The sequence below is a fragment of the Myxocyprinus asiaticus genome, chromosome 8 (assembly GCF_019703515.2).
Source record: "Myxocyprinus asiaticus isolate MX2 ecotype Aquarium Trade chromosome 8, UBuf_Myxa_2, whole genome shotgun sequence".
Lineage (NCBI taxonomy): Eukaryota > Metazoa > Chordata > Actinopteri > Cypriniformes > Catostomidae > Myxocyprinus > Myxocyprinus asiaticus.
Window position 1 is genome coordinate 51157926 of NC_059351.1, and position 12075 is coordinate 51170000.

General features: G+C 39.0%; 1 protein-coding gene across 3 annotated transcripts in view; it reads right to left on the reverse strand.

The window, feature by feature from the left end:
- Positions 1–377: 377 nt before the first annotated feature.
- LOC127444504 (cartilage acidic protein 1-like) overlaps positions 378–12075 on the reverse strand; it is a 15668-nt gene continuing 3970 nt past the window's right edge. The window contains exons 6-15 of one of the 3 annotated variants that reach the window (XM_051703880.1): positions 11405–11539; positions 11098–11234; positions 10859–10995; positions 10359–10441; positions 10088–10188; positions 6214–6382; positions 4042–4187; positions 3810–3852; positions 3060–3203; positions 378–1774 (exon numbers count right to left, since the gene is read on the reverse strand). In XM_051703880.1, the coding sequence (XP_051559840.1) occupies positions 1662–1774; positions 3060–3203; positions 3810–3852; positions 4042–4187; positions 6214–6382; positions 10088–10188; positions 10359–10441; positions 10859–10995; positions 11098–11234; positions 11405–11539 (1208 nt within the window). In that variant the 3' untranslated portion in view covers positions 378–1661. Of the gene's footprint in view, positions 1775–3059; positions 3595–3809; positions 3853–4041; positions 4188–6213; positions 6383–10087; positions 10189–10358; positions 10442–10858; positions 10996–11097; positions 11235–11404; positions 11540–12075 lie in introns of those variants that run through there. The other 2 variants (XM_051703881.1, XM_051703882.1) reach the window with 2 other exon arrangements.

Genomic DNA, 12075 nt, shown 5'->3' on the forward strand with positions numbered 1-12075 from the left:
TATGTTAATTAATCAAATTGAAATGTAAAGTTTGACCATATTTATATTAATATTTCATTTTAAATAAAGCAGGTGTTCACTGGCATATTCGGTACTAAATGGTACTAAAAATGGTATAAAGAATTGTGAACTTTCAGTGGTATTGGTGCATTGTTAACTGATGGACTCGACAAGAAACACACAACAGGTAATATATTTCATTCTAATGATTTGTCTGTTAATGACTTTTATTTTTATGGATTATGGTGCAGCATTCGCTACCTGTGCAAGGATAAACAGCTGGAGACTGATTTACAAACCCTTCATGTTTGCAGTTAAGGCAAGTGTGGATTAGATTCAATGTTGTCAGCTTTCAATGAATTAACACAACAAAGGCACACTGTTGATGAACTTTAATATCGCAATCCGTTATTTCAACAGAATGGCTGTGTAGTGCCTCACTTTAAAGCTTAAAAAAGAAACAAAAAGTAAAAGTAGTCCATGCGAATCCCGTGTCATTCCAAGTCCTCTAAAGACATTTGATTGGTTTTGGTGAGAAACAACCCGAAATTTAAGTCATTTTTCAGTGAAAATCTTGACATCGGTTGTGTGTTCATGAGTGAATGAGAGATGCTTGTTTACAGTGGCACAAATGTTCACACAATAACTTGTTCACACATTGTTTTTAGCACTAAACATCACAAGATCTTTGCATGAACGCATGAGCCACTGTGAACGAGCTTCTCTCAAAGCACTTATGAACAATAAATATTCTGTTACAGTAGATATTCAAAATAAGGCATCTGAGCTCTCAAATTGGACAAATTGGAATTTCAGCAACAGTAGTAAAATCAGTCTGTTTTTACCAAAATTTGAACTACTGCCCCTTGTGGCTGAAGCTGGAAGCGATGTTCAAAAGCACATGTAAGCGCAAGTTTCCGTGTAAAATGTCCACTGAGTGGCGCCAAAAGCAAGTTGTAAAGCAACCTGTAAATGATGTAATACAGTCAACAGGAATGCATATTTCTGTTCATAATATGTATCCCCAAACCAAACTCCAACCCTAAACCTAAGCACCAGTGGAGTACAAATTTTATTTTAGAGCGAAAATACAACCTCCAAATCACGTTTACCATTGTTTATGTGAATGCAGTTACTTCCTAGTTCCCAATAGACCAGAACTCGTATCTTGTAAGGCTGTTCATGTGATGCGCTATCAGTAATGCTAGAGGGAAATATGTTCACACTTAAATTGATGCAAAAATGTCAGTAATTTGTCTGAATGGGGTTGATTTTAGGGTACATCATATAAACTATAAACATCTAAACTACTGTTTTATATACACAGACTGAGCCAGAGTCTCCTACTGTAAAAAGACTCCAGCTGACACAACATCTATGCCAGCTTGGACCAGCTAATGACCATAGATGACCTGCTAGCAACCATGTGAAACCCCTACCATCATCATAAGCTGGTTTTAGCTGGATTTTCAGCAGGGTTTACAGACCAGAAGAACCTGTTTACATCATGTAATAACTCTGAGGTGTCTTTTAGCATGCTGACAGAGTGAATCGAACAGATCCAATGACTGACCAGAGCGACAGGGCTACAGATGCTGAATAGCACCTGCTGCGTGCAGTCCTGAGTAAAACACATTCATAATGAGCATGCAGCCTGATGATCAGACACACTGAACTCCAGACACACTCAGCACTGAGACCAGAAGCAGAGGAAGATGAAGACTGCAACAGACAGGAGAGGAAGAGACGCTGCTCTCATATCTGGAGGCCACAGCTGGAGAAAAAGAGAGAGGTACGAGAGGAGAGGGTTTTTAAAGGAATATTCTGGATGCAACTGTGACATGCTGCAGAATAACACAGAAAATAATTTTAACTCTCCCCTCAGTTCATAAAAACAAGCAAAAATTGCATTTACAGTACTGCACTTACAATGTCAGTCTATGGGGCAAAAGTAGGGTTTAAAAGCAAAAATGTGAAGCCTGTTTTTTTTTAAAGCACTTTTATTAATTCTTCTGTAAAAAAAAGAAAGAAAAAATACAGTTATTTGGCCTTTATTACACAGTTCTCTAGAAATGTACACTATCAGATTGGTCAATCGCACCATCCAGCAGTCTGATCTGATTTATTTCTGAATAATGACTGCACATCTGGGGATAAAGTGATTTTCCACGGGTCATCCGGGTATTACAAGTCATTTTTCTTATTCTTGTATCACTCTGCAATCACTACAAGTAAGCTAATAAATAACTTTCAACACAAATCAATACTTCATGTCCATTTATTTATTAAGTTTCCAAGTAGGGATAATGAGCAGTCAGATTGGCATTTTCGTAATATAAACACCAACAGAACTCGGACGCAAACCAGAGGTGGAATTCAGCTGTTTCTGGAGACTCCGCGGACACTTTCTTCTCACATAATAATGTACTTTCAACTCAAATAATTTTTTCATGTCAATTTAAATATGTATTTGGTTAGTAAACATGTAATACGTGTAGCCATTTAATAAACAGTAATAAGCGTGAGTAACCATGTAATAAGCGGTAATAAGCATGAATAACCATGTAATAAGAGGTAATAAGCATGAGTAAATATGTAATAAGCGGTAATGACCGTGAGTAACCATGCAATAAGCTGGTAATATGAGTAATACACATATTGGGGTTAGGACTGGCTGAATAACTGATTTTATCACACTAAAGTCATGGTAACACGCATAATGTTTAAATCTTGTTGCTATAAATTGAGTATTTTAAACATTTATTCTGGTGCAATGTCGTGCCCCATTGTCTTCCATTGTAAGTGCATTACAGTAAACACGATTTTACCTTTTTTATGATTGTGTAGGAGAAAGCAACAAGAGGAGGTTCCACCAATCTTTCCACTAAATGCATTATGCATTAGGATTTTAATTCTGAATGGCTAAAGAAAAATTAAGACTTCTTTATCGTAATTAAAAGGGTCTTTCTTTTCATGCAGGAGTTATGCAGTGGACAAGACACCTGAAATATCATGCACGCTTGGCATGTTTTTACAGAAATGCTCCTCATGGCACTCACCCACACACACTCGCCCATCTCTGCTGGGCTTGTAGCCCTGAGCACATCTCTTCTTGGGACTGCACTTATAATGACCGTATGTGTTAGTGCATACTGGACGAGTGTTAGGACACACCGCTGGCACCTGCCTGCACTCGTTTATATCTGACAGGATGAAGGGATGAGCAGGAATGAGCGGATAGAGAAGGAGAGAGAGAGTGAAAGCTGTTAGAAAACCGAATCACGCTAATAGACCGTCAGGCTGGGTGTGATTTGATTTTTATTTAACAGAAATTGGACAAAATAAGTTCAAAATAATAATAATAATAAACATTTAAAATAACACACTAGTGTTTCATGTAAACATTTAGTAATGAAATGTTTAGCAGTTTGGTGAATTTGAAAATGAACGAATGAGAGTTTTAGTGTTGTAGATTTTCAGTATGAACACTTGTTTGTTTGGTTTGTAGCTTCAGACATGTAACTACACAGCTCAGATGTATTAAAACATGAGGATTTATTAAAACAGATCCAGTAGAGAATGCTCAGGCTGTCACTGTTTTGTTGGTGAGGGAAAGAAAAAAGAAAATAAGAAAGATTATATTAATTTTTACCAAAAAAGGTTTTCATTAAATTGTGTTAATCTGTTTTATATATATATATATATATATATATATATATATATATATATATATATGCATATTATTCATGCATATGCAAATGAGGCGTGTAATTTACATAGATTGAGGAGCATGTTCTGTGAGATCTTACCAACACAGCGGCCGTTTGTATTCACTGTAAACCCCTCTCCACACTGCAAAAAAAAGCCGTACTTCAGGAGAATATTTTATTTAAGCATATGTAGCTATATCAGATGGATTTGAGCACAAAAGTTTCTGGTGAGTTTAAAGAGTACAAAATCTCTTTCCTAATTTACATATTTCCATACCTGCCTATATAAGGTGTGCTTTGACTCATGCTCCTCATTTGCATGCATACATACCTGTGCGTCAGACGTGAGGGCTGACTCCTCCCCTTCATTAGGGTATGCAATCTCAATAACCGTGTTCATATCAGCAGACTCGAGCGGTCTGACCATTGAACGTCCATCTGGCCAATAGACTGCAATGCTGGTGGCCTCATCGCTCCCTGTGAGCCAATGAGAGGAGATTATGAGTGCAATATGCAAATGTTTAAAATATTACAGTACTCAGAGAATAGAGGCACTAACTGGGCACTATTTCTTTATTTTTTCTGTTTCAGCAGGGTTTTTCTGTCTTATCCTTTATAACGATGACACCTGGTTTTCGTTTTCTGATTTTACATGTATATTTGCCACCCAAGTGTCCGATAATAAGGGGATTATCGAGATACAGTAAGTAGTGTTTGGCTGGTCATGTGATAATTTGGAGCACCATACAGTGCATCCGGAAATATTCACAGCGCTTCACTTTTTCCACATTTTGTTATGTTACAGCCTTATTCCAAAATGGATTAAATTCATTATTTTCCTCAAAATTCTACAAACAATACCTCATAATGACAACGTGAAAGAAGTTTGTTTGAAATCTTTGCAAATTTATTAAAAATAAAAAAATGAAAAAAATCACATGTACATAAGTATTCACAGCCTTTGCCATGACACTCAGAATTGAGCTCAGGTGCATCCTGTTTCCACTGATCATCCTTGAGATGTTTCTACAACTTGATTGGAGTCCACCTGTGGTAAATTCAGTTGATTGGACATGATTTTGAAAGGCACACACCTGTCTATATAAGGTCCCACAGTTAACAGTGCATGTCAGAGCACAAACCAAGCCATGAAGTCCAAGGAATTGTCTTTAGACCTCCAAGACAGGATTGTATCGAGGCACAGATCTGGGAAAGGGTACAGAAACATTTCTGCAGCATTGAAGGTCCCAATGAGCACAGTGGCCTCCATCATCTGCAAATGGAAGAAGTTTGGAACCACCAGGACTCTTCCTAGAGCTGGTCGCCTGGTCAAACTGAGCGATCGGGGGAGAAGGGACTTAGTCAGGGAGGTGACCAAGAACCCAATGGTCACTCTGACAGAGCTCCAGCATTTCTCTGTGGAGAGAGGAGAACCTTCCAGAAGAACAACCATCTCTGCAGCACTCCACCAATCAGGCCTGTATGGTAGAGTGGCCAGACGGAAGCCACTCCTCAGTAAAAGGCACATGACAGCCCGCCTGGAGTTTGCCAAAAGGCACCTGAAGGACTCTCAGACCATGAGAAACAAAGATTGAACTCTTTGGCCTGAATGGCAAGCGTCATGTCTGGAGGAAACCAGGCACCGCTCATCACCTGGCCAATACCATCCCTACAGTGAAGCATGGTGGTGGCAGCATCATGCTGTGGGGATGTTTTTCAGCAGCAGGAACTGGGAGACTAGTCAGGATCGAGGGAAAGATGAATGCAGCAATGTACAGAGACATCCTTGATGAAAACCTGCTCCAGAGCACTCTGGACCTCAGACTGGGGCAAAGGTTCATCTCCCAACAGGATAACGACCCTAAGCACACAGCCAAGATAACAAAGGAGTGGCTCCGGGACAACTCTGTGAATGTCCTTGAGTGGCCCAGCCAGAGCCCAGACTTGAACCCGATTGAACATCTCTGGAGAGATCTGAAAATGGTTGTGCACCGACGCTCCCCATCCAACCTGATGGAGCTTGAGAGGTCCTGCAAAGAAGAATGTGCCAAAAATAGGTGTGCCAAGCTTGTAGCATCATACTCAAAAAGACTTGAGGCTGTAATTGGTGCCAAAGGTGCTTCAAAGTATTGAGCAAAGGCTGTGAATACTTATGTACATGTGATTTTTTTTGTTTTTTATTTTTAATAAATTTGCAATGATTTCAAACAAACTTCTTTCACGTTGTCATTATGGGGTATTGTTTGTAGAATTTTGAGGAAAATAATGAATTTAATCCATTTTGGAATAAGGCTGTAACATAACAAAATGTGGAAAAAGTGAAGCACTGTGAATACTTTCCGGATGCACTGTATATAAAATCAGGCTACTGATATAAGGGCTCACTGAGTCTTCATCTCATGTAAGTGAACATCTTTGTAATCTGCATTTCTTTAGATGAAAAAAACGTTACAGTACACCTTTAATAATGATATCTGCATCTGGTGTAAATAAACACTTGTACCTAATCCGAAGTGAGCCACAGGCTCCATCTCGCACAGGTACCCCGACCCTCCGTCGATGATACGTGTGTGCACGCCGCTGTGTTTCGTGTACATCACCACCTTTGCTCCGCGAGCGTATGCCCCGAAACGAGTGCGCGGAACCACACGCAACCACTTATTACTGGAGCTCTATAGAGAGATGAATACAGAGCAGGTGTTGAGTTTATGCAAATTAAAAAATTAATTTATACTGCATTTCAAATCATTTTTTTTTCTAGAAAATATGTACATATACAGTGGGATCCAAAAGGCTGGAAACATTTGGAAAATCTGAGATTTAAAAAATAAATGTACATTTAAACTTGGAAATAAACAGGTTTAATGATTGTGAAAATGCAAAACAAAGGGGACGTTCCAGATTCTAAGAAATTTTCCAATTCATATTAATTTTTAATTATTTAAAAAATTAAGTAAACATTCATTTTTACTTTTCACTCAAATTATTATGCTGAAAATACAAGTTGTAATGAAACAATTTGTATTACATTAAAAAAGGTTGCAAAATAGAAGCATTTTCACTCGTGGTCGCTGACTTTTTGACCCAACTGCATAAATATATGCACATAAATAATAATGGTATTTGTAAATTCACATGTAAAAATAAGCATACATGATAATGAAGATGGAAGTTAGTTTGAATGTTAACTGCAAAAGTACTGATATATAGGGCTGGGTATAGATACAGATTTCCCGATTCGATTCGATTCCGATTCACATGGGCATATTTCAGCTATAAAGTCAATTTGCTTACATATGAAAGACATTTTCTCCCAGCTACTAGGTACATTAAGAAGATATAAATTTTACTAATTACATTTTATTAGCTTTTTATTATTTTGGTCACAATTCAGTCAATAAATGAGATATTATATTGCATATATTATATTTTGTTACATGTTAACTGTTCACAAGTATAATTTGTACAATTTACAAGTATTTACATTGATTTGTTGAACACGTGCTAAAAACCGGTATGGTCTCTTTAACAAAACCGGCAGTTCGGTAAAGAGCGTCTGTAAATGAGCGCATGTTTACGAGAGTGGCCTCAAACGGCTTTTTCTCATCTGTGCTATTAATGATTAGACTTAAATGTTATTTTTTGCTGTTTTTGATCAACAACTGACTGTAAAGAACAGAAAGGATATTCAAATAGACATTATTCAATGACAAATGGATTGTGTGGATCTCGTCTTTGGACACGGAACGAGTGAAATCTGACATTTACCAGCAAGATACATGTTAGCTGCATAGCATGAAATTTGGTTGCAAATGTGAGTGATTTCCTCGCATTGTAGTGGAGGGTTTTGCATAGAGTAAAAGATTAATCTTGGGATTTAAGAAATTATATTGAGATCGTTCAAATGAATTGTTCAGATGCATCGGAAATCAATATTTTTACCCAGTCCTACTGATACAGGATCAGTTTTTCTTCTCATATATAATAATATAGAGCCATGGTACTCAATAGTGTTGGGGGTAACACGTTAAAAGTAATGCATGGTAAATGATCAGATTTCATTTTTTGAGTAACAAGTAAAGTAACGTAATTTATTTTATTTTAGACCACAATATCGGAGATACTTTTTAAATAAAGTAACACATTGCTTTTGTTCACCTCTACTTTCCCTGTATTGTGAGAAATCAGGAGTAAAAGTGTGCAAACTTCGGGGAGGAGACGTAGTGCATGATGGTCATTGTAGTTCTATAGAGTGTGAGGCCAGAAACTATTTAGCAGAGATGGGCCACTTCTATTTAAATGAATGGGAGAAATTGGAACACCCAACCAAGAAGCTCTGAGCACCCAACAGTCAATGGATGTAGAAAGGAAGTCCCACCTTACAGGTAAAGGAGCCAATCACCTTTTAGATACAGACACCGCCTGTCAGTCAGCTCGCTAACACGCATGCGCATTAGCTACACAAGCTGGGAAAATTGCATGTTTTAGCGTAATATGAGGTCAACATTCGGTTGAGTGAAACGCGGTTGATTCATGTGTTAATACACACTGCATTAAAACATCAGTAGACATGTTTAGGCAGAGGGATTATAAGACTAGTCTTCCACTGGCCATGACATGATACACAGGGTAAAATATCTGCTCAATTCACTGACTTATGCAGCCGAACTGCTCTGTGTTACAGCTCCCCATAACTGGGAGAATGAGATGAGAAAAGCTGACTCTGGATCAGTGGCTCCGAGCAATGTTCTACATCGATTGTGTACGCAGAGAAATTGTCTTAGTTTCTAAAAAGATTCTACATTTTTGTTTTATAATAAACAAGTAGTTTGATTCATTAAACCAACCATTTTTATGACATTTGGTAGCAATAAAAACGATTCCATTCAAGTTGTATCAACAAGCGCCTTTGAAGTTATATGCAATCAACCAGTAGCATCTGTACGCACCGTGGATCAGCTCAAAACAAGCGTGCACTAAGGTGACTTAAGTGAAAAATATTCTTTTATTATCAGAAACATTCCTTGAACATGTAAGGCTGGCATTCCCCACTGAATTTTATCCTGACTTTTGAAGAACATCTCAGGTTGACTCTGGCATTGTCGATGGGCAGCACACGATGACATATATGATGCAGGTTCTAGTGTTGGACTTTGCTGCTTTTGGTAAGACAGTGGTTATTCTTCATTATTAATGTTGGCTGCCATGTTGATGGAAAAACAAATCATGCATATTCATGTTATTGATTCTTTATTATAAATATGACATGAAGACCTACATTCTAAATATTTTGTTTACTATGTTGTTTTGACATGAGTGTTGTACAGTAGCTAGCATGACCTGTAATGTCTCTTGTATGCAATGCATGGCTTATTTGTATGGAATGCATAGCAGAAGAGAAAGTGGCTGTGAGAAAATGTAATGCAAAAGTAGCGTAAAAGTAACGTAGCACTTTACGTTCCATAAAAATTTACCTTTTAATTAACTAAGTAACTTTTTTAAGGAGTAACGCAAAATTCTAACGAGTACTTTTAAAAGTAACGTTACCCAACACTGGTACTCAACAGGCGGCAAAAAGATGATTCCGTCCCATATGTTCATATAAAATTATCAAATTTACATTAATTTTGAGGTGTCAATTTTCTAGAGCATTGATGTAATTAGGGTAATTTACAGTATCGCTGAGCTGCTGTATAGTTATAGAGGACAGAAAATGACAAACGGATGTAAAGAATGCATTAAATGCCAAGACGCAAATATAAATCTGATTATGGGTTAATGTATGTTACATCAGTGCACGAGTGTTGTTGTTGTTTTTTTGGGGGGGTGGGGGATTTTTCCCCTTTTTCACCCAATTTGGAATGCCCAATTCCCAGTGTGCTTTTAAGTCCTCGTGGTGGCGTAGTGATTTGCCTCAATCCGGGTGGCGGAGGATGAATCCCAGTTGCCTCCACGTCTGAGACCATCAACCCGTGCATCTTATCACGACTTGTTGAGCACGTCACCACGGAGACATAGCGCGTGTGGAGGCTTCACGCCACCCACCGCAGCATCTGCGCTCAACTCACCACGCGCCCCACCGAGAACGAACCACATTATAGCGACCACGAGGAGGTTACCCCATGTGACTCTACCCACCCTAGCAACCGGGCCGATTTGGTTGCTTAGGAGACCTGGCTGGAGTCACTCAGCACATCCTGGATTCGAACTAGCGAAGTCCAGGGGTGATAGTCAGTGTCAATACTCGCTGAGCTACCCAGGCCCCCCCCCCACGAGTGTTGGTTTAAACAGTTTGATCCCAGCACTTTTTCTCTGATATATTTTATATCATATCTAGATTTTAAATCTCTGTGGGCTGATTGGTTAATGTGACGTACCTGATTAACCTTAAACACAGAGATAGGCTGTGACGCACTCTCACCGTGAGCGACCAACAAATCCAACAGCCCATCACCATCAAAGTCTGTTACCGTGGCACCTGTAACACCCATAAAGAACTGATCAATTAAACGAACTTCATGAATCTTGCATATTTAGTGTAATGATGGCACTGATCAATGCTATTAATTAAAAAAAAGTTGTTTATTAACACAGGACGGGATGTGATTGGTTGATAAAAGGGTCATGTGATGTTGGTCAGATGGTCACCTGTGCCCCGCCCCTGAGGCTCCGAGGCGTCGCCCACATCCAGCTCTGTGACCTCAGGGTCAGAATTCTGTTTCCTGGACACCCTGAACAACCACAAAGACACATTTCCTGCTGAAGAAACCATTTCAGACCCAACTGATCCCTCTAAAACCAGCAAACCTGACCGACCTGGGCTGCGTTTCCCAAAAGCATCGCAAGCTTAAGTTGATTGTAGAGACCATTGGCGCCAATGGTTTCTACGATCTACTTAGGCATATGATGCTCTTGGGAAACGCAGCCCTGACCGGTGTTAGCCAGCTTGGTAGTTAAAACCCCCAGATAAGGCAGATAAGACCAGCAAACTACTTTAGTCTGGTTTAAGCTGTTTTATCAGCAAGGCTAACTATCGAAAAATGCTAAAAAGAGGTATTACCCATCCAACAATGTACTCTGTAAGTATGGGTTACAAGTGGCATGTTTACATTATCCATAGAATCCATAGTTGATGATTTAGTTTGTACCTGAAGATTCGGTTGGGGGCGTTTCCTCTGTATGCGATATTATTGAAGAAGACCTCGAGCTGGAGATCATTGTCAAAGTCGGCGGTGATGACGGTACGAATGGGTGATGGAGATGCGAAAGCCTGAGTGGCGATGTTCTACAACAGCAGAACAAAATGTAAACATAATATTTCCAAAATATCCATGAGCATGAAGTGCTGTACGACAGCTGACAGTGAATGGCCACATTTGATTCTCACCTTGAATCTCTGTTTTTGGTCCTGCAGGTAGAGTCGGTGTGGACCGTTCCAGTTACCATAAACGATGTCTGTCTTTTCATCACCGTTAAAGTCAGCGAGCGCCACACCTCTGCCATGCTGATACCGGTCTTCAACTCCTGTCAACAATCACACATAAACATCATATGTGGCGATAACTCAAATTCAGTGGTCCACTGGTGTCATAACAATAGTTAATTTTTTATTAAATAATAATTTATATTACTAGGCAGGACAATTACTAACATACAATATAAATTTACTGTAAATGTTCAGTCGGGTCTCTCACCTGCCTCTGCGGCAACATCTTTGAACGTTCCATCACCATTGTTTTGGAACAGGAAGTTGGGTCCATTTTCATTGTCGCAAAAGATGTCTGATCTTGTTTGGCTGAGGATTGGTCCGACAATCACGCCACGCCCACCTGAAAACAGAAACCCAATGTTCACAAAAACTCTTTGCTGAGACGTGACGTAAATGTCTGCGTGCAGCCCGATATGTTGTCAGCACAAGTGCCTGGCGTTGACAGTGCTTAAAGAGCAGCCGTAGTGCGCATGCTATGAACGCGTCCTTACGGGTTTGAGGTCAAAAGAGTATACTTTAAAGGAATATTCTGAGTCCAATTCAAGTTAAGCTCAATCGACAGCATTTGTGGCATAATGTTGATTACCACAAAAATTCCTTTCGACTCGTTCCTCCTTTTCTTTAAAAAAAGCAAAAATCGAGGTTACAGTGAGACACTTACAATGGAAGTGAATGGCCAATTTTTGGAGGGTTTAAAGGCAGAAAGTTGAAGCTTAAAATTTTATAAAAGCACTTCATTATTTTTTTCTGTTAAAACTTGTGGATTATTGAGTTGTAAATAGTTGTTTTTTGTTCAGGGTTTATATCATCATGGCAACGAAGTTGTAAAATTGGCTATAACCTTACACAGAAAAGGTAAGTAAGCAATTTTATCAC